The following is a 24,112-nucleotide window of genomic DNA, read 5'->3' as shown; positions in this document are numbered from 1 at the left end:
TTTTAGTTTCGAAAGTCCCGAAAAACTGTTTTTTTTTGCTATACCTCAAGATTTTGAGGGTGCACAACATTTTTCATAAATTAGCGTGTGTTGCATTTGATAAAATCTACAACCTATACACTAGGTCACTTTAAAAATACAAAATCACCCAACAACGTCTAGAATGTTTCCACCTCTGTTTTATAGAGCATCTCCGAATAAAACCGGTTCCCGACTGGTACGTCATTTTAAACCAACCCTGTTATACTAGAGACCGCCCGCGGTTTGACAGCGCTATGGAAACCGTATAAAAACATATACCTACACAGAATCGAGATCAGAAAGTGCATATTATCGCGATGCATCAGTGCAAAAGCAAAACAAGCAACACTCGAGCGCTGGAGAGTGAGCGAGAGCGATAGGAGCAGTTTGTTGAGAGCACGCATATCAATAGAGGAGCTCCATCAGCATCAGTCCAGATGCGTTTGCGGTTAAATCTCGCAGCATCCCCTACAACATATTCGTTTCCCATCAGCAGACAGAGACCGTGTTTGTCTACGTTGTAGTCGTTGTGGGTGTAACCGTATCAGTACGAACAAAAACCCTATTCGAGAAGCAGACTTCGTTTTGCTAGAGGAATAAATAAATGCAAAATATGAATTAGTTCGATGTGAATTGTTGTGGTCAAAACAAAAGTTGCAATGAAATTACAAATACTGAGCCTGGTAACGTGTTATTACGTTTCATTCGTTTAATTGAAATCGAACTCGTGTCATATAAGAAAGACAGAAACTACGACGACAAAAAAGTCGGTCACCCCTGCCAACTTCTAATCAATTAGATACTATCAGTACCAATCATTTCTCTGCGGAAGCATCAACGCTGAGCCAAGCGACGGAAAGACGCAAGCATAACAGTTACAGTTATTGCACATCGAAAGTGCCGTGCCAACAGCATCAGCAGTACGGTAAAAGCATTCCTTACGGTGACAAAAAGCTGCCTCCAACTCGAAACCGGACGGGCAGGTTGTGGTTCTAGTTCTTGCGTCGTGGTTATACAGGAAAAACAGAACTGAATAGCAGCTAGGCTAACGATGGCCACTGGTGGTGGTGGAGGAGGAGCAGGAGGCGGAGGAATACTTGGCAGCGGTCACAATCTGACAGTGGACCGGGAGTTTCGGTATGTCATCCAGTGGTTCACGGAATGGAGTGATTTCCAGCGGGAGGATTTCGTACCAGTGATGGCCACCTATCTGGCCGAATCGAAACCACCCGGGGGACCGGTTTACGTAAACGGGATCATCAGCGGAATGGCGAACGTTAGCGGACAGGACAAACCGATGAGTCTGTTCCAGTGTAGGGTGAGTTGGTTGAAATGTGTTGTTTAAATAAGCGTAAACATCGGGATGAGTGGATGATTGCGTGGATGGATTTTTGGTTGAGTTTTTTTTTTGGGTGAGGTACGGGGCTGTAAACGGAAACATCAGTAACGAGATAAAATATTTCGTAAGACTCAATTGATAAGAGATAGGTATTTGCGGAAAAATGTCATCTGGCGTTTTAGTATTTTTGTGAGGAAAATGTTCTGTCGAAAACCTTGCAAATCTCCCTCTATGTTTTTACGGAAATCGTCAAATTTCAAATAAAATTTCCTGTCTGATTTTGGACTTTTCCTTATTTAATTTTTTGGCATTTTTTAACGTATATTGTAAAAATTTTCATGTACATTGATCTCGATGAAATGTACGCAAAAACCGTATCTGTTCACTTGCTTCACAAATTTGAGTTACACATTACAAAATAATCTTAATTATACATTAAATAATATTACAAAATTCTGAACCTCGCTAGACACAGAAGTCAGAGGCCATATCCACTATTAAAAATATTACATCATCCGTAAGGGTTCTTTCTGCCCAAAATCGGAACGCTGAAAATCGAGTCTCAAAGAGTTCCGTGATCTTAAGCTTCTGGGCGGCATATAAATGTTAATTTAGGAGAGAATATTTAGGGCATCAATTTCGCCGGTTTTCCTATGAAAACGATGTATGTGTTCTGTGTTTTGACCAAAGTGTCTATTTCGAGCGGTCGGCAAAGATGGTAGCTCCATCCGGTTGTCACGGTAAAGCCCTAATAGATAAACGAATGAACCGTTCTTGCACTGTATTAATTCTGTTAGTAATTCTTTTGAGTTGTTCCCTAGATTATAGTATTTTTGTGTGTATAAAACTCAGTGAGACATTGTCCTCGCAGCAGATTGACGTTGCAGCTAGCGGCGTGGCCCAACTCGAACGGTCAGTGAATGAGATTCGTGTAGAGCACTCGGATATTGTATCAGCAGCATCCAAGCTTAAAGCATCGTCATCTCCCGGGCCAGATGGTGTCCCTGCTGTGTTTTTGAAAAAGTGTATATCTGGTTTGGTGGAACCACTCTGTCAACTATTCAAAATGTCACTGACAACCGCGATTTTTCCTCAATTGTGGAAAGCAGCTTTCATCTTTCCTGTCCACAAAAAAGGTGATAAGAGGAACATTGACAATTATAGAGGTATTTCTGCGCTCTGTGCCATTTCCAAGCTCTTTGAGTTAGTCGTGGTGGAGTCAGTATTTTTTCACTGTAAGGAATATATTTCTAAAGACCAACATGGATTCATGCTGAATCGATCGACGTCGACGAATCTACTATCTCTAACCTCTTTTGTGTCCGAAGGGTTCGATGCGAATCAACAAACTGATGTTATATATAGTGACTTATCTGCAGCTTTTGACAAAATCAATCACGATATCGCAATCGCTAAATTGGAAAAACTTGGCTTCAGTGGATCACTCCTGCGATGGTTCCAATCCTATCTCGTTGGCCGTCAACTCAGTGTGAACATAGGTGATGCATACTCCAAACTATTCTCCGCAACGTCTGGAAGTCATCTCGGACCTTTGATATTCACTCTCTATTTCAACGATGTAAACTATCAGCTGAAAGGACCACGGTTGTCGTATGCAGATGATCTAAAAATTTTCAACAGAATTAGGAGCCGAACGGACGCACAATATTTGCAGCAGCAATTCGACACTTTCAGCAGATGGTGTGAAAACAACCGAATGATTCTGAATCCGGCGAAATGTTCTGTGATATCGTTCTCCAGAAAAAAAGATCCCATTGAGTTTGAATATAACTTGTCTGGAGCTCTTGTTTCCCGGGTGAGTTGCGTTAAGGATCTTGGAGTGCTGTTAGATTCGAAACTTACATTTAAGAATCACATTTCGTATGTTGTTGGTAAAGCATCGCGAAGCCTGGGCTTCATCTTCCGTACGGCTAAATCCTTCACAGACATTTATTGTCTCAAAAGCCTCTACTGCTCTTTAGTGCGCTCCACGCTGGAGTATTGTTCGGCAGTCTGGAACCCGAATTACATGAACAGCAGCGATCGAATTGAAGGCGTTCAACGAAAATTTATACGGTATGCTCTTCGACGCCTGCCTTGGCGCGATCCTGTTCGTCTACCAAGCTACGAAAGTCGGTGTCAACTCATCCAGCTCGATACTCTCCAGCGTCGTAGAGAAACTGCAAGAGCCTTATTCATCTCTGATCTTCTGTCAGGACGCATCGATTCTCCAGATTTACTAGAGCGAGTTAACATCCAAGCAAGGTCCAGAACGTTACGCGGAAACGTTCTTCTGAGAGTGCCATTTCGACGAACTATTCAAACAGCTAATGCCGCTATCACGGGACTACAACGCCTCTTCAATCGTGTGTCGCACCTGTTCGACTTTCATTTGTCTCGGATATCTTTAAGAAAGCGATTCCTGCAGTTTTTTAAATGTAATTAGTTTAAGTTTCCATCATTGGGGCCGAGTGCGGCCTGTTGATGCGTGCGATAAATAAATAAATAAATAAAAAACAAATTACATTTCAAAAACTCGACACTCCTTCATTGCCAGGCGATCTACTTGCACACATTTAGTAGCTTATACCTCGTTTATCGCTCATTCGCTACAGAATCGATTTCAAGTAGATGCAATATACACCGATCTGTCGGCCGCCATCGATAAAATCAATCTTGGTTACTGTGGCAGTTTTTGGAATGGCTCCGATCTTACTTGATATTCCCTAAATGTCTGTCAAAATTGGGAACCATTCATCTTCAATCGCCGACGCAACGTCCGGCGTACCTCAAGGCAGCCATACCGGTCCTTATATCTCCCGTATTTGGATCTCTTGATTAAGTGCTTCAAGGTGGCTTGTGCAGACGATTATATGTTATTCTACATTGTTGGTATATTGTTTCTACAATCTCAGCTAGACACTTTCGCTAATTGTTGTATGACTAACAGAATGGTTTTGAATACCAAGAAGCGTTCCGTTATTATTTTTGCACGAAAACACTTTGACGTAACATTCGACTAGACTACCTTTCAAAACAAATTAAAAAAAGAAACTACAGTGATAGGTTTAGCGGTTCTTCTGGATTCCATTGTCACATTCGAGGATCACATTGATTTTGATCTCATCTAAAGCTTCGCGAAATCCAGAATTTATTTTTAGGGTTACTACGTATTTCACTAACGTACAGTGGCTTAAAACGTTGTGCTGCTCGCTCGGTTGTTCCACACTAGAATACGCCACAGTTCCTTTCTACCAGAACAGTATTTAAAGCATCGAATCCATTTGGTGAAAATTTGTTCGCTGCGCCTCCTGTCTTGTAACGATCCTCACAATCTCCCCAGATTCGAAGACCTTTCACCACAGACCTTTTTTGTTATAATGTCTTCGGCATCAATTAATCTCGTCAAAGACAAGGTTTTTATGTTTAATACTACGCTTATGTAAAATAGAGCTTAGGAAGTTTTTTGAGTGATTGATTAATCATTGTGTTATTTGTTTTTTATTGTGATACTTAAAATATAGAGGTTTTATGCCAACCAGAGAAGTTTTTGAAAGTTCGCTCCCGTAGATTTTTTCCTCTCAACAATAATTTTATACATACAGGGTATGTTGAGTCTTCAAATTGTGATTACACCTATCAACACTAGGTGTCGCTGTAGAGCAACATACTCTGCCTTGGACCTTACAATGAGAAACAATTTTGGGTTATGTTTTGTGTTTCGAATTAATCTCGTCGGTAACTAGACGATGTATCTAAACTAGCGTTCAAATTAGCACCAGATAGACACAAAAAAATCCAAACAGTTCACGCGACATATGTAAACGTCAAAAGCAACGGATTTGGCCCGAATGATGACTCGGGAAGCAAATTCAGAAGCTCTGGTTCGCTGACGAAAAAACGAAAACGAACCCTTGTCTTATGGCAAGGGAGCCAAACGCCTGGCATTATGCCGTAATAATTCCCAAAAGGAAAAATTGGATTAAATCAATTTGCGCATTAATGGCACCGTTTAGGTCGTGATAATATATACGAGGATTGTGCGTTCACACAGGAGAAGTCATTGAAGAACAGTGAAAATAGCAAAGGTGTTTAGTGGCTTCCTAGATAAAACAACCGACATGTTGATGAAAATGTGTGATACATTATATCCCAGTTCCACATAACGTGAGTGATCTATGAAATATGATTTATGCCATCTGGTAAAATCTGATGATGCGTTCAATCCTTCAGTCTTTGTTGGTAGGAGATGTTGGATTTTTTATTCTATTACAGATCGCTCTAAACGACATGTAAACTGCATAATTGTTCCACTTTCTATTTTTAGAATATTCCCACCAACAATTTCTACACCCTAATTTCAATATGAATACTTCAAAAATTAAGGGAGCGTGTGCTAGGTACAGAAATATTCTGAGGGCTATAATTTCAGCGCAAAAAGAATAAAGGGCACATCAAATTTGCCTTTTTACCCCCAGTCATTTTTTTAAACAAGTTTGAACGTGTTCAACAGTCAGTGATCCCAGTCGCAACATCTCTCCTCTTAACAGAAGTGGTACAGATAGAACCAATAAGCAATCTATCTAGTCCGCAAAGAACGACAGGGTAGACCAACTACCGACACTGCTTTGAAAGCGAACACAGTTATGTTGAACGGTGTTCGGGGTGATGATGAGATTCAGCATTTCTTGATAGACGTCCAAGTGTAATGAGTTGCTAGTTTGCCTAAGAAGTTGACCGACGGCAGCTTTTAGTTCAATACAGCTGCGCATCTGGTTGATTTATCATCAAAGCATAAGACATCTGCCAACACGGTAGCGATGAGCTCAACGGTGACGCCAGAGACCTATTTTCAGTTGATTAGTACGTGGACCCGAACGAAGATGGATTCAGCCCGAATAATGAAGCTACGGAAATATTACCTCCGACGTTGACTTTCCCTTCGATGCCAAACCGTTCAGTGTCTTCAGCTCGAAGAGTGATTCAGAAGCTGAGAAGGAAAGTATCCAAAACTGCATTGACGGCTCGATTGAAGGTGGATTGGATTAGATGGAGAATGGAAAGCCGCAGTCATCAAGTATTGAATACAGTTCGTTCGGTCTAATTCAGGTAACAACTTCGGGTCACTATTAGCCGTAAGCTCAAACGCGTACTAACTATATTTAAACCGGACTAACTTTTAAACCGGTCTAAACTATTTTGTAAGCTTTAACCCAACGATGCTGTCATTTATATGGCTGCGTTCTGACCTGCGATACACGACAATGTTAAAAAACAACAAATTCATGTTAAAGAAAATGAGTAAATTAGGCAGAATTGTTTTTCATTCCAATATTTTCTTGCAGTAAAATAGCTTTTCTTCGTCATATGTCTCGTTCCATAGCGTGTGAGAACAATTTTGTCACCATGTAAACTGATATGTTTCTGAACTTAGAACTTTAACTTGGTGGATAGTTTATAGTTGGCCGATGATGTACAGCTTTTTGTAGTGACATAATATTTAATGCACAAAAGAAAATAAGTTTAAAGTGGTTGAACAAAAGAGATTATAACTACTAGAGAGAGCAAAGCGCTACTGTCTCCATGTATTCACGGACTGAAACATGGGGTCTTGCTCTAGCATATTGTATCCCATTACTTTGACAGGTTTAAACCCGGGCAATATGTGTCAAACTAATGGGCCTAGCATATGTAAGAGCGAGATGATAATTTTTCAGTGTTAACAGCGACATGGGACCTCTAGTAGTTATAATCTCTTTTGGTTGAACCATCGTTTGTAACTGGTGCCATGATAGTTATTTTAAACTTTGATTAAAAAATTGGTTGAAATATTTCAATTTGAATTCAAAATGAACTGTGAATATCATTCTAATTGAACACGATACCTGTCGAAACGGGGGGAGAATATTTATATTCGTTTCAAGCTAATTTTCACAAGTTTGGAATAAATATCAATTGTAAATAAAGGTTAGATCACACTCTGCGAATTAAAATTGTACACGTTTTTTCAGCGAAGCTTAAATAAAAAGTAAACAAAAGTCAAACAAAACATTAAACTTTGACAGAATGATCACAAGTGTTATATTTCATATTGTTGATTGCATCATTTCTGTAATGCATCAATGCAGATTGGAACGATTTTATTTGCTAACAAAATTTCTACGATTTTATAAATAAACAGAAATGAAAGTTTTGAGCATCCTAGTAATATATTTTTACGAACAAATATATTGATCGCCGTTGCGTTCGCAATCAATTATAAAATATTTTTATTTGGATGTTTTATGTGAGTTTATTCATATAGGAAAAATGCGTATATTTAAAATCTTTTATTTAATATTTGCTTAGGGTATTTATAGAGTTACTTTGTAAGCAGTTAACATTCTGATTCAATTTGTGAACTGGTAGTGAAAATAAGAAAATTTATAAAATAGTGCATTTTACGATCTACATCCGATTGTCATTTATTTGGATCTATCCAATGAAAAATAAACTTTTTTCGTTATTCACTTTCTTTGATGTGACATACGACAGATATATGGGCAATAAGTCGTGATAACATGTTATTGATTTATATTAAGGAATAAAATGATCCCACTTATTCTCACAGCGATATGTAAAAGAAAAGAATCAAAACAATTCTTATTGCAGTTTTGATTCGAATTCGCAAAAAACTTTGATCTGAATATGAGATAATCGATTCGATTTATCCAAATGCTCTCCTGTAACTCTTCGATGAGCAATTGGAATCAAGCGTGTAGAGAGAAGGAAAGAACAGAGAAATCAAAATACCGGTAAATATAGTTCGACGGTGCTTGTCTTTCCTACCTGTTAAAACTGGCTTATTTATTGCTCTATATTGCGAGCAAAGAGAGCCATATTGATCCAGAAGAAAGCCGAAGAGAGGATTGAAAATAACGAAGTATGCGCAAGAGGAGCATGTCATATTTTTGTTTTTTTCCGGTAACATGATGCTGCCATTTGCATTACTGCGTTCTGATCGGCAGTACACGGCAATGTTAAAAACCGTACAATGAGGTTAATAGAAGATTCACTGTTTATGGGATTTAATAGTCTGACTATTTATATTTTGTTAAAATAATTTTGGAATCCTCGATTTAGCTTAAACAAAGTAATATTAGAATTATTTAAGATTCAAGTGGCTAATACTACGTTCACACAACAAGTAAAAACGTGTTTTAACGCTATCTCGATGACATTTTTCTTGTTGCTAATTATTATAACATGTTTTATAGTGTGAACCTACAACGTTATTTCACTATTTTGCTAATAATGATGCATACTATCGTGAACGTTATAAAGTTGTATTGTTAGTCTCTAGCCACTCCAAGGATTGAAAAAGCTTCTCTAACATTATATTTAGTAGTCACACAATTCAGCCAAGTCTGACTATTTCAAATTAAATCAAATGCTTATGAACAATAATGGAAGCTTACCTTTTTTGGAAACGTTTGTATTAATTGCTATTCTGCAGCACATGAAGAAGCCAAAAACAATTATTTATTTGCTTCAGATAATTATGTGGTCATTGGAAAAAAAAATCTGACATTTTATACTGGTGGGGCTTATTATACCATCCTACCCAACGACTCCACTAACCATGAATATGGAATTTGGCAGACCTACTTTGCTGAAAATGAAGTAATTCAAATTATCAGCACGATTACCTAATCGATCCTGAAACACCAAAAGTTCAGTAATTGAGCTGAGAATTTGACAACTTCAAAAGCTGATTTTCAACGAAGTAAATCTGTCAAATGGGTTAAATCCAAATTGCCGAGCTTTCAACATCTTGGATTGCTAAAATGTTCAATTCAACGAAATTTTGCGACGTCGTGCGAAAATTGAGAAAGCTTCAAATCCCGGTTACAAAATAATAAATTACAATTAATTATTTCCTATAGTCTGCAATCTGTCTGATAATCAATTGACAGATATAACCTAAACAAATTGAACCTGACACTTGATGCAGACAGTGAATCTTCAGGAGGCACCTCGACAAAATGCAGTGTAAACCGTAACTCAAAATTACCTGGACCAATCGTATCTTTTTCACATCATTGCCCAGGTAACTACAAAAGCTTTTTGCAAAATGCTTGATATTATTATTTTTTTCAATAGCATTTTCATTGTTTTTTTAGCAATAATCGGACTTTGGCTTCAAAGTGCTACGAAAAGTTCGAAAATCGACCAAGAAATAAAGGCTCCATTAGTTATGGTGTACACCGCAAAACCAGTTTTCGACGTGGCATCTGACTGAATAGACAATCTTTGCATCGAAAAAAAATAAGGAATCCAATTTCTTTGCCAATAATACTTTACATAACCCCCCTTAAGTTCCGACACGATTTAGACGATTCTTCCGCATTCAACTTTTTGTGTCATTTTTCCAAGTCATTTGTCCAGTCTCCACTTTCACAACTTCTTTCAAACATGCATTTCTGTATTTCTGTTCTATCACTAAGAATTAAACGACAATTTGTTCTACAGTGGAAATGCTAATCGTCCAAAATCTGATGGAAAATTATAAATAGTGAAACAATATAAGCAAGCTTCAATATTATTTAAATAACGATCAAAATGAAAATATTTGTAGCAGATTGTTTGCTGTCATAGTGTTACTTAGGTTGTATGGCATGGCTTTATTTACGATCTTTTATTTAATCTTAGTTTGGATTCTTTCGAAAGCAGTAAAAATATAAGAAAACATCCACTTGCTTATTGTGTTCTTTGTGAGAAGAGTAGAAGAAGTAGAAAAGGGTACACATTGTGATTATATATTCATTTCTTTTCCTCTAGTTAAACTAACTAAAAAATTGTGGGTAAATTAAACAGCTTCACTCATTTTGATAGCCATAAGTAAACTAACAAACGAAAACAATTTTATTTAATGCAGCTCTGCATCCAATTATAAAATTTCGTTCCACGGTTAGTTACAAAATGATTCGACTTCTGCTAACCTGCAATATAACTCTTCGACATGGCATTTTCAAATGAGCGTGCAGCACCTTATGGATAGGACGATAAAGAATATCAAAAAAATGACATTTAAAACTCGATTATACCTGTTTTTTGTACGGGATAAAACTTGCTTACTTGCCCTCATATGGTTTGTGTCCAACATGGGCCATAATATTGCACATAATGGTCGAAAAGTTGATTCAAATTATTGAGTTGTATGCAAGAGGAATAAGGCGCCCCTTTACACTGTTTTCATTTGGCTTCAGGATGCAGCCATTTCTGCAATGACAGGTACTAACGTGTTAGACCGGACTAAACTCAGGCCTAAAATCAAAGATAGTACCGTGCGGCGGTACCAACTAGCTTCAAGCTTACCGCTATATGAGAATCAATCCACGATAAGAAAGTGATCGTCTTCGATCAAACCCGTACGTGTAATCGCTGCAATGGACCAAACGAGTTTGACCACGGCACGAGAGACACAGCCTCATCCTTTGGATGTGGGGATGATCACAGTAGGGATGATCCTGACATCGTTTCAGATGCTGAGACGGTAAGCCGAGCCATTCGACTAACTTTATGCACCCAAGTACCATGGACAGTAATTCATGTCTGGCTTGGAATCGTGGCGGCTCTGAAATTGAGCTGAACTGAACCGTACTGGTAGTTCAACCGCGAGAGCAGCTCTGCGTCGCCGGCCTTAGGGCTGTGAACGTACTTGATGCCGAAAATGTATAGCAGCAGGTTGAATGCAAATCGTTGAAGTCGATTAACAGTATATACAAAAATCCCGTTTTTCTTCTTAGGACCGATGATACTAATCACAGGTCGGAAATGTCATCTGAAGTGCATTTCGTGAAACTTCCTAACAACGAAAACAATGACCAAGCTTTCGAGGTCCGGTTGGCTGTGGCCTTACTCTTCCTATGTGAGTACTCTGAAAGCATGTTAGACGATTTTAAAAGAACCGTCGGGGCGCCGCTAAGAGATAGTGATGGAGAAAAGATCTGTCGCCACAATTATTTTAACCTTGGATCGTATTGTGTGAGCAGAAAGTTCGACGAGAGCAGTTAGTAGCTCGAATCGCTGCTGGCACTCTTGGGTTCGCTCCAACTTGTTATCTGCGTTCTGTAACTTGCCGGGTGCCTACCGAAACATTCGCATGTTGGCTACAAATTTGCCGTAAAAATGTATCGTGGACAGGTAGAATCGAACACTCAATAAATCTGTGGGGAGTGCTAACATGGTAATTGACTCAATTTTACCTAGATTCGGCCGCAGAAATTTTGCAACACGAATGCTGAAGTCTAGTCGCCATTTTGAGTGCGGAACTAGACAGTACGGATACGCTAAAACAAGGATTACTTCGTAAAATTCTGACTAACTTCACTGCAAGGATATTCTTTTGCTTGTATATCATCGCAAACCAGGGAGCTTCTGTCGAGCCTATAGGTCTATATGGGTATGTAGTTGTGGCAACTGGCAGTGGTCCCAGTCGCGAAACCGGTAAATCATATAATCATCAAGATTTCTAACTAAATCTTTTTAACGGTTTGAACTTTGTACGAATCTTTGTTCATTTCGCTATGAGAGGCTGCCAGATGTTTTATCCTTGTCGCTTCTGTTGCCAAATTTCACTGTTTGATGCATTAATACAAAACATTTAAGGATTTGAATTTTGATTTGAACGCTATGGTGAAGATTTCAAAACTACTAAATTACACCATAAATCTTACTTCATTTGCAGATGGAATAATGGAAGACGACAATCAACAAAAATCCCGTTCAATAAATTAAAAGGAATATATGAAACCAGTAAAAATCGCAAACTAGCAGACGTTCATTGTTGAAAATTTCTACGAAGACGGAAAACCCCCGAAACGTTTAGAAACTAGAAATTATTGAGAAAATCTTAGCTTTCTGGATGCTTGTTTTAAAAAGAAAAGATAATGTCAACAACAACGACGATTATAGTGTCGATCTGTATCATTTTCTGTTGCATCGGTAAATGTTTCAGCAGGAGGGAAGATTCTAGGTTTTTGATAGCATTTCTCAGGTGAGTGGTAATTCCTGTCAGTAAATTATGTAGTCATCAAAATGAAAAGCTGACACAAATTTGAATTTTCAGTGCAATCTCCTGCTTGGAATATTGATGTCATTCATCTTGACTTAGTTCAGTTGAAATCTATTGCATTTTGTCTTAAGAGGGTTCTCTACAAATAACGCGTTTTAACATTTTTTGAGGATGGATTGCAGGAAAACCATTAATACAAATGGGCTCATCCCTCTTTAAGTTCGAATCGTTTAGTATTGAACTTTTAACATGATTTTTTAGATGATTGGCCTTGAATGTACCACTCTCAAAAATGTAAGGTCGAACGATTGGCAAGATTCCGGTGCAATTCATCTGAAACAGAAAATTCCAAAAGACTATTTTTGTATCCCATTGGCTGTCGTCTGACACATGGTTTTTCAAAAATTCGGTTGAGTTTCGAACAAAAAATTACCGTGGTTTAGCTTGAAAAAAAGGCAAAATTGAAAAAGAAAGCTAGCGTTAGACGAAAGAAGTCAAGAAATTTTAACGACTCAATGCTTTAGCATAACTGAACCATGGATCTTTATAGTCAATAAAAAATAACGTAAAGTTACTACCTGCCCGTCGGGTCTTGTTAGCGCAGTTTTCTACTGCGTTCGTCTTCCTTTTCTCGCGCTATCGTCCACGTCTTCATCGTTATTGCTTTCTTTGTACAGTCAGTTTGTCGTGCGGAATATCAAAAAGTTGTGCGGCGTTTACATGATCATTTTGTAGTGGTGACACGGAACATTTTAGTATTAATATTTGTTTTGTTAATATTTGAAAACACATTTGATTCCCTTCCACTACTCAAACAGTACTACCTTTAATTCCAATACTGCTTTTTCAGGAATTGCTTTAAGTTTTGAACCGAGAAACCGTAATGATAATTTATTACAGAATTGCCATTAGGAAGGTTTGGTGGAAAAATGTTCAAAATTATCATAATTAGCGAGCACAACACTTAACAGATCCTATTCATGTTTACGACGAACGCGAAATTCACACGAAAGTAGCTTGGAGTCGAACCGAGTTTACGAAAACAAAATCAAACAAGCTTGTGTTTCGGTAGATGGTGTTTATTTTAGAAGCGATTGGTTGCTCCTCGACTTTCCACTTAAGTTTATATGGAAAAACTTACTACTTAGTGAGAAAAAATATTTTCTATCTAAAATAGCGTAGTATAACAATAGTCTGGAATATAATTACTATCTTTGAATCGTAGTATTAATCTTGCAATTGTTTAGGGTGGTCTCGAAATCATCTGTGAAATGTATACTGGTGCGTGATTGAAATATCCTTCAAACTACTTTTTCACAAAGGGGGCGGGCATACCGTAGTTGGTAAATAAATTGCCTTGTACGCAGCTCACCTGGGTTCGATTCCCAACCTTACACATAGGGTTAGAGATTTCCCTAACCAGACAAAGAGGCGAATGAACCTAAGGTTAAAATATCCATAATTAAAATTACAAAAAAATACCAAAGCAAAAGCAACCTACTTATTTACTAAAAATATTCAATAATTCTTCTAGCGCTTTGAAACCTTCCTGATCCAGAAAACGATGGTTGACTTAGACGACTTGCATCATCAGACCGTTTTCGACATAGTTATTCACCACATTGCGGTATATACTTTTATTGTGTTAGTTTTTCAGTTTGAGTTAAATACCGATCGCAATAGCGTAGGTTCAAACCGGGCATCAACTAATCGTTCCAAAAATTTGCTTTACTTATCTCAAACTCATGAAACGAGAATAAACTCATCTGCATTGCTGAGAAAAGACGCCATGCATTTAAAAAATCCTTATTCCCTGTATATTGTTTCAATTTATACTAGAAGAAATAATGAAAGAAGTGTAGTAATTAGCGCATCTAACTTTTTAAAACTCCTCGCTAATCTAATCATCTGCTGCTCAACCGACTATTTCCAGGTAAAACTATTCAATCAGTGGTCCAGCAAATGGCCCGAAACCTACCGGGACAAGCTGCTGGAACGGCTGACCGAAATCGATTCCGACTTTGAAAGATTGATCCAGCAGGAACTGGCAGGCATCTCGCCCAGAATCGATCCAGCATATCCAGGAGATCCAGCCGCTACCACCGATTTGCCCAGTAGTCCACCGCCCGAGTTGGAGACGAGTCCAGAGCCTACCACGCCAACAGCCACCACACTACTGGTCATTGGGGAAGACTGAATCGGCGAGTTTTGGCTCAGAGTAGTGATCTTTTTTTTTTTGTAAGACTAACTGTTTTCACATTCCGGAGTTATTTATTTTCCTAACATATCAATCCAGCGCAACTTTTTTTTCGATATACACGAGCAGCTATTAAACGGATGACGTATTTAAGTAATTTATTATCACTGATTAGCAATAGAATCTCAACTCTTATCCAGTGAAACCTCAATTATTTCTCTTTTTGAAATAGCAACGTAATCACAAATGTCACACACACAATGGCTCTGACAAATGAAATGTACGATAACGGTATCACTAATCGTATGAAGAGTGTGAAAACGATTCAAACTAATATAATAATGTGCTATTTATCGAGTTGTTAGTTGATTAAGCTGTGAAAAGCAATTGAAAATTTGCCATATGAAACGAAGAAACATCAAGTTCTCAATCTTGAAACAAGACATACGTTTAATAAAAGATGAATCTGAAATTGCTCGATCCCAGAGTGGTTAAGAAGCGTTGCCTCCTACAAGGAAGTGATGATTAATTTGAGAACAAAGAATTTTACATAGGTTCCGTGCACCTGGAAAAATATAATAACACTAGAATTTGTAATTTAATTTGTTTTCCTAATGTATGTAACCCCTCGCAGCATGGGCACTATAGTGAGCGGTGCAGCTGCATACAAAATCACATTCCTGAGTGAATCGTTGCCAAAGGTTTGCAAAAAATACTAACAAATCACAAAATAAAATAAGAGGTGTTCCGGATATGAACCCAATAGCAGCGGAAAATTATTCTGCTTCGACAGGTGTTAAACAAAGACCGCCCTCGAAGTAACCAATGTAAAAGATAGTTAAATGCACTCAACGCAGATCGTTGCCATGGACTGGACAACTGGAAAGAACCTACAACTTTTTGTCTTGCAATTGAAACCATAAGAAAAAAAAAAGCAAACCAAATGAATCTCAGACAGGGCCTTGGTCAGGCGGAGGTAATTCTATTAAGTCCGTGGCTGGTTACCCCCAGTAAACATACACAGACGAATCGCGTTGCCTAGCGACGGCGGCGCCTGTTGTTTGATTGAGTAATTCAGTCGTAAACCAAAACGGTGGCGAAAATTTAAACGGTCATAAAAGACGCTTAACCAGGGCGGCAAAACAAGCAACCTCGCGAAGACGGAGAAAACCAGCAAACAAAGCCGAATCTGAGCGTACATGTAGCTATTGCACTTCATTGTTGATTCTGTTTCACTTTCATTGACTAGAAGCGGGCGCGATCGAACAAAATAACTGTCTGAACTGTAAGGGTGGCCTAGAGATGAATTTAGTGAGAAGCCTAATTCTACCCATTACGGTATGGCACAAGTAAAAATTCGCAATTGAGAAATCGATTATTTATGGTTTACTTATACTTGGCAATGTCAAATTTTTACCATGGATTGATAAAATCCCTTCATATACTGCGGATATACCGAACATTTAAGGAGTTGTATTCCTGTGCACTTGGTAAAATTCAATACCATGCTCAATTTATTTCTAAAGAGAAAATTTGTGATAATCTAATTTGTACATAAAGGGCATAATATCCAACTTAAACAAAGTCTAAATTTGCGTTTCGACTTCGTCTCATCAGCAGTATAACAGGCAGTTTTGGCTGCTTTAAATTCGTACGTTCTAGTCTTAAAAAAAATAGCTAAGGTGTATCCAAACAAATAGGTTTTTATATGTTTATATAATTGTAAAAAAATGGCGAAGCAACGACCGTTATCGTATTTCTCTTATAGAAAGTTTATACAACCTAAACCCGACATGTGCCACTCTACTCTCTTCGACGAGATCGTAAAATGTGTGTTTTTGTAAGGTTTAAAAATCATAAAAAAATCTTGTATGTAGGGTATTGGCAGTGTGTGGGACTCACTTTCGTGCCTATCCACTAAGACACTTCTCTCACTCCGCTCTGCTTTTTCCCGTTGGAGTACATCTTAGTATTACTACGTGGGGTGGGTGTTTGTACTTTTACGCAGGTTTTTTTGCTCACGAATTTTCCACAGTAAACCCGTAATTGTCGGCTTTCCTTTTGCATTCCATAATTTTTGGTGTATATTAGGCCGTTTAGCTTGCGTGGTTGAGTCATTTAGCTCCAAACATCAACCCAGAATGTTCCCGGCGATAAATCTACTCAACACCGTCTGAGAGTTCGAAAAGGAGCTTGTCGCACAATATCAAGAGGGTTGCACTGGTACTGTAACAAATACTCAAAAATGTTGCGTGATGCACACAGAAACCTAGTTCACCGACTTCAAAATTCCATAAGAAACAATCAATCAACAAGATTAGCTGTGGAAGATTTTGCAGAAGTGCGGTCTCCCGGTCAAACGGTTGAACAAAGCGACGATGAAACATGATATGAGCTATGTGCGAGGGTTAGTGACACTATCAAGATCTTTTTAATCCATGAGACAGTTACAACAATCTACCAGTTACCTGAAAGTGGCGAGCGAAAGTGAAAACTGTGTGTGTGACTTCCACAAGAACTTTTTTGTGGAATCACTTCGTACTGACAGCCTCGCTCCAATTTTGAATTCCGATGAGCTGTCGGTAACATTAGCGAGGGCGTGTTACGTATCAATGCCAAGCAACTGCCGGCGTATCAATGGAACGAAAGGCTCAGCATCCTCCGTGGTGCTGCCTGCATGAAAGCCAGAAAATGCGTTCAGAGAGCAAGATCTGAGGCAGTCAGAGAAGAGTGGAAGGTGACATTCCGGACGGCTAGGGTCGCTTTAAAACGCTAGATAGTGCTTAGTAAGTTCACCTGCTACAAGAAGCTGTGCAGAGAACTAGACGCTAGTCCCTGGGGCGACGGTTAACGTGTCGTGGTGGCCAAGATCAAGTGTCCAACGACGCCAGCTGAAATGTGCGCTGACAAATTGAAAATTATCACCGTACGTTGATGCAGACGGTGGAAACGTTGATGACCGTCGAGTCTCCCACGACGAACTAGGAAGGCTACTTCCCGGACAGATGGAAGATCCAGAAACTGGTGTTGCTACCAGAACCAGGAAAGCCATCAGGAGATCCAGCATCGTATCGGCCTATATACCTGCTGGATACTCTTGCTAAAATTCTGGAAAGTGTCATTCACAGGCTGACGAACTACGCTGAAAGTGAGAACGGACTATCGCAGAGGCAGTTCGGATTCCGGAAAGGAGTCTCGACGGTGAGCGCCAGCCGCACAGTCATCACGAGCGCGGAGAAAGTATTGAAGCAAAAGAGAAGGAATAATCGCTACTGCAGCGTGGTTACGATTAACACGAAGAACGTGTTCAACAGCGCCAGCTGAGTAAATATCACCGTAGTGCTGTACAGAATGCGGATTACGAGTATACTCTCCGAGCTTCAGATTAGGTCCACCACCGGGGACCAGCCGAGTAGTACGCCAATGAACCAGACTCTAGGCTTCACTGAAATCACCTGACCGACCTCGATACCCTACCGGATAGCTCGTGAGTAGGCTAGATCCATCGTCGGGAATTAGAGCGAGTGGATCGTGTGGAATAGTTAGCAGTGGGTCGTTGAGGCGCCTGTGAACCGGAATCGCTAGACAGACCTCAGCACCTACTGGCTGGCCCATTGAGTAGGTTAGGATCACCGCCGGAGACTAAATCGGGTAGATCGGGTCGAAGGGAGAAGATAAATGGCTCACGGAGACGAACATCGGGTATCGGGAGAAACCTACCGCCAGGGAATTTACAGTAGGGAAGATTCATACTACCCGAGTATATCTTGACAAAAATGGGAGCTAATTGGCTCACCAAATAGGCATCGCTACTACGAATTAGGGTAGTTCATCGCAGAATAATAACCGAGTAGATCTTGATAAAGCTGAGAGGTAAATGGATCAAGGAAGCAAGTATCGGTGTCGGGAGAAATTCCTCCGCCAATGAACTCTCAGTCAGAGAAGGGTGAGTTCCCCATCGGGGATTATCCGAATAGCTGGTGATAAGGCTCGCGGGAAAAGGAGCTAAATGGCTCATGGAATCAGCACCTAAACGGCTGGAAGTATCAGCTCAAAGAATTAGTATGCTAACGTTACCGACTAGCACATTATTTTGGAACAATGCCCTCGAAGCTTGACGACGTATGACCATGGAAGACGACTTCTTGTTTTTAGGATTTGGGCAGAATAGTGCGCAATGTGCTCTAATTCGGAAAATAATGATATCTTCAAGTGTCATCTGAGTTTGCAAAGATACTCGCTCGTAGGTTTAATTATTGATGGGAATCCCAGTGCATAAACATAGGAATGCAGGATGCACTGCGGGTGTGATGATTGCACAGGTTTGCCATGAATAAGCTTCAGGTAAAACCCAAGCTAGTTACTTTTTGGAATCGTTCCATTAAGGGGTTGTATATGTTGTGGCACTCGAATAGTGCTGTTTTCAAGAGACTGATTAGTTCGGCTAGTCTGTCTATGAGAATACCATCTCTATCACTTTAATTTTATGTGTTTTGAAAGCTCGTTGTTTTCAGTAGCAGTTTGATTACTCGCACTTTGAAAGTGTCAATTCTAGTTTAGGGGGAAGTGCGCAATAATTGATTCCAGTTACCATCTTGTTTATGGTTAAGATCGTTGTTATAGATTAGCATATAATTATTTCATGACAGTAGAAGCAGAAACATTTTTGTAGCTGTGTCATCTTCACCATCATAACTGATCTATAATTGGAAAATTCCTCGCTTTACAGACGAAGGCCAATTGCCAATTAATGAAGCGCTCCAATTTTACGCCTCTATAATTGGGAAACTTCCTTGTTGCTTCGATCAGCAAAATGTGGGACGGATTCGCATTTCCGCGTTTTTTTTTTGGAAAAGTATAGCCTAAATACTCACAGCAAACATCAAGCAAGCCGATGCACATTTTTTTTCGCTCATTAGTTGCAGCGAACTGACTTTGGGCGTCTGCTTACCGATACAAGCTAGCAAGCAGCTCTAATAATCAGTACAAGGCTTGCATATAGCCTTCACCTGAAATGCATGTAGCTAATCAATTCATTTTCCGTGGATGTAAGTTCATAGAAGTTTGGCCTTGAACATGAAATTAATTTGGAAGATGCTAACGATTGGATCTACTTTACCTTACATATTAACTAAACTATACGAAGGCAGTGAGTCGCGTTTTAGTTTGAACAATTGAATGTGGTTCCCACATGAAATGAGCTCAATGATAGCGTACGAGGGTAAACAATTCACCAATGGAAACATGGTTTTTCAATGGAAAAGTTCTTTTTTAATATAGAAGTTTTTTTCCCTTAGCGCACCGGGTGGTTCGTCAATTGCATAGAATCGAAGTCACCGTAGTGGAAGTATACCAACGTATCCGTGCATCCTGCCGCGAACTAGTGCATTTTCTCAAAGCAGGGAATCTCCAACGTCATTTACAATCACCAGTCAAAATAATACTTCCTCGAGTGTATAGTGACTCATCGTAGCAGTCCGTGCAGTTTCTAGTTCAAAGGCCTCTTGCAGTAGACTCAGTTGGCGGCGCCGCTGTCTTCGGAGAAAGAGAACCTTGATCGAAGCTGGGTTTTTACGAGACCCCGAGCGATCGCGCGAACAAGTCCGCTCAATTCGAAGAGAAAAAAATCAAAGCTGCTCAAAAATATGGGTGATGAGGGGTATAATCTACCAGATGCTATTTTGTGTTAAACTTTGCATATTTTTCGTGAATTAAGATTAAATGTTTAAACCGTATTTGAAGAACCGCGCTGATTCAGTGTAACTGGTGGTTCCCTACGCTGCAGTGGGATATCTAGTAATCTAGAAGCACTGAAGTGGCTGGTACAAAAACATTGTTGGTGCCATGGCAGTTTGTTTTGTCGTTTAGTGAGCCATTAAGGATCTGATGTAGTTTTTTATGTATTCGCACCCGTAGATTTGTCCGTTGAACGTCCCAGATGAATGATTGATTCTTTTTACCAAATCCACAGATCGCTCGATGGACAAGATATTTTTTGCGAATTTCGACAACTGCCATACGTCAAGAACGGGCACTCGGCATCTATTGGGTATCAGGCTTGACGTAGTTCTCAACGTGTTGTGTTGTTTACACAGACAAGTCCAGATATGCGTTTCATTCAATATGTTGGGAATCTACTTGTGGAAATGCGGAAATTCTTTTATTCAGGAACCTAGAGATGGAAGAATCAATTAAATCTGAAATTCCTGTGGAATTGAATCTGTGTAGGCAAGTTCTTAACGAATATAGAAAATTTCGACTACGAGAAACTCAGGAACACAGAAATCCAACCCCACAAATGTCTAATTCTAAGAATACAGAAATTCAAGAATTTTGAGTATTTACCACTATAAGGACCCAGCAACTTGAAAACAGAGAATATTAGGACCCATATTTTGCAACCCAACAACAATCTTACAGTTAGCCTAGTCCACAGAAATGTTAAAACTTTAAGAGTAGTAATTCAACAATCTAAGAATTAAGAAAACCAGAAATACTTGAAATCAGAGCTCCTGAAATGATTGAAATCAGAATCAAACAGAAAAGTCGAGATTGAATAATTACAGACATTAAAAAAATGCAGTGTTTCAAAAATGACTCCAATCAGCATGCGTTGATGAAACCATAGTTTGACAAATCATTAAAATCCATGATTTCATCACTCATGTTTTTTTTTGGCTCCTGAGGAGTGAAAACCGCCAAGGAGTGAAAACAGGTTACTAGATTATAATTGCAGCATACAGTTTAAAAGCCCGAGCTCAATTTAGATTTTCAATTTTCATTTTATCAAACACAAAAGCAAAACAGATCTTTGGTACAGTTCATGGCGAAACCTTCCTTTCGTGAGACCTCGAAGGCCAGCATTCAATGGTTAGCGTACTAGGCTAGCCTTAGACCATTACAGTAATAAATAGTACACCTGTTTTGCATCCTTCCACTATGCATTTGAACTTTCGGATTTCATCACTTCAGCAAAAACATTTTTACACTGGATTTGAGATATGTTTACCCGTGATTCTTGTTATAATAAAATATTTGTTAAAGAAAATTAAATTGCAAACAAATGATTTGCTTCAATATATACAGTAGGGTATTGCAAAATTTTTTTTTTTGCATTCTCAAATTGACAAATATCAAAGAAAGCTCAGATGCCAAATTTCACATCATTTGGACAATTTTAGACCCCCGCCCACTTCGCTTGAAATTTTTTGAAATTGGTGGTATGGGAAAATATGGAGGAAAAATACATTAAATGCTATAACTTTTGAAGTAGCAATCAGCAAATTACAATTTATACCTCTTTTGAAAGAAAATAATCTTAGTATTTGAAGTTATTTTTGTTTCTAGGAAAATACGGGAAAGTGGGGTACTGGGTCATTTTGGCCCCAAAATCCCATATTTTTAATGATTTTTCTGCTCCGTGATGCAAATCATACATATTTTGTAGTTTTTCTAATGTGAAAAAATCTCAAAAATCGATCGGAGCCTTTTTGACCTTTGTCCAAATACGAGAAGTTGGGGTTAAATGGCCTTTTGTCATTCATATTAAACTTCATCATTTTTTCGTTCATATATCTCTATTATTCTTCACTCACCTTGTTGAACGTATAAAATCCTTAGGATTATAACAAAAATAGATTCGTTACCGGTAAAATTCAGGAACATCAAATTATCTGACAAATAGTGTCGATTTCACATTTTTATCATAAAATCGCACATATTAACTCCATTTAATTCTTATTTGATTTACTACTTTTAGTGTAAAATATGCTTTGGGATCACATGAGAAAACTTTCATTCCTGGAAAAATAGGGGAAGTTGAGGTATTAGGACAAATAATGAAAAAAATGAGATTTGTAGAGTAAATATCAAAAAGTTTGATGTTTCTGAATTTTAACTCTAACGTTTTTATTTTTGTTTTATTCCCCAGAATTTTACACGTTCAACAAGTTACATTTTATGAAAATTGATTGAAGAATAATTGAGATATATGTATGAGAAAATGATAATATTTAATATGAATGACAAAAAGCCATTTAACCCCAACTTCTCGTATTCGGACTAAGGTCAAAAGGGTTCCGTTTGATTTCTGAGATTTTTTGACACTAGAAAAACTACAAAATATGTATGATTTGCGTCACGGAGCAGAATAATCATTAAAAATATGGAATTTTGGGGCCAAAATGACCCAGTACCCCAAAAAAGAATATCTCCATTCAAATACTAAGATTATTTCCTTTCAAAAAATTGTAATTTTCTGATTGCTACTTCAAAAGTTATAGCATTTAATGTATTTTTCCTCCATATTTTCCCATACTACCAATTTCAAAAAAATTCTTGCGAAGTGGGTGGGGGTCTAAAATTGTCCAAATGATGTGAATTTTGGCATCTGAGCTTACTTTGACATTTCGTCGCTGTTGTGCTGTCTTATGACAAGCGCCATTTAGCACATTTCGAGAAAAATGATTTTTAAAGTTTGAGATTGAATATCTTGAAACTTATAAATGGTATTAACAATCCAAAGAAGACAATTGATGCTTCTATCTGTTCTGCATTAATCTCTCAAATATTACGAAGATCGGTTGACTATGTTGCGAGTTTTTACTATGAACGTAAACAAAAGTCGCACTCACACGTGTCATAGGCGTGTATTGATGACAAAATTTGTATGACATGTCATAATCGTGCATGGAAAATTTTCCATAGAAAAAAATCATCACTTTTTAACTTTTATTCATATCTTTGGGTTTATATGGTCTATAAACATTCGGTGAAATGGGAGTGACGCGAGTGGTGACAGTTTGTGAAAGTCGAGTTCCGGCAAGTGAAAAAGTGTCTTTTCCTCGCATTACGGGCCGTCGATTCCCGATGCAGGGACGGTGAAAGTGCACAGAAAACATCCAGAAACGCGGTGTATATTCTAGGAATAGTGAAGAGTGGTTTTTCAGAGAAAAAAATTCAATCCGAAAAGTGAAAAAAGATACGGCAATAAGAAAAATTAGCATATTCAAATAATTGGGGTTTCACCAGCGACTAGCGACTACCAGGTGTCGCCCCAAAATTCTTCGCCCGAAAAATAGGTGGCAAACCAGCCAGTCGGTATTCAGCTAATTTCGTCCGCGTCCCTTGTCGCATATTTTTTATTGGGTGTTTCATAGGTGTCATTCATCTTTGGAGCCGCCTTGGATATTCAACTGTTTTTTTACTTTCTTATTTTTTTGTGAATGAGTAGAGGTTTTGATTCTTTAATATTCGGGATTGCAGATATTTTATCGCATGTAAATTTTGGGTGTTCGTTGATGTGATGGCACTGTAAGGGAACACGTATCTGCCGGTCGGCAAACTTTTCTTTGGACTGAGCAAACTAATTTCTATGTTTCTTTAGGGTTTGTTTTACCAACGGGGGAACTGATCCAAAGAGCATTCAATGTGCTTAGGGAAAACATGGCCTTGTTTGAGTGGAATGATGACTTCAATCATGTATGAGGTTTGAGAATTG

The 24,112-nt window shown here is 38.6% G+C and overlaps 1 protein-coding gene across 1 annotated transcript; it reads left to right on the top strand.

The window, feature by feature from the left end:
* Window positions 1-342: 342 nt before the first annotated feature.
* LOC131677284 (uncharacterized protein C14orf119) lies at window positions 343-15,210 on the top strand. The gene is made up of 2 exons (XM_058957001.1): window positions 343-1,339; window positions 14,350-15,210. Exons 1-2 carry the CDS (start codon window positions 1,073-1,075, stop codon window positions 14,611-14,613), a joined length of 531 nt encoding a protein of 176 aa, XP_058812984.1. The 5' UTR covers window positions 343-1,072; the 3' UTR covers window positions 14,614-15,210.
* Window positions 15,211-24,112: the final 8,902 nt, after the last annotated feature.

The sequence above is a fragment of the Topomyia yanbarensis genome, chromosome 1 (assembly GCF_030247195.1).
Source record: "Topomyia yanbarensis strain Yona2022 chromosome 1, ASM3024719v1, whole genome shotgun sequence".
Taxonomy (NCBI): Eukaryota; Metazoa; Arthropoda; class Insecta; order Diptera; family Culicidae; genus Topomyia; species Topomyia yanbarensis.
The sequence above is the reverse complement of the archived record's forward strand: the minus strand, read 5'-3'. Positions and strand labels throughout refer to the sequence as shown.

Coding starts and splice junctions, on each gene's coding strand:
- LOC131677284 (XM_058957001.1), top strand. CDS start 1,073: ATGGCCACTGGTGGTGGTGGAGGAGGAGCAGGAGGCGGAGGAATACTT. Junction 1,340..14,349: donor TGAGTCTGTTCCAGTGTAGG/GTGAGTTGGTTG, acceptor GACTATTTCCAG/GTAAAACTATTCAATCAGTG.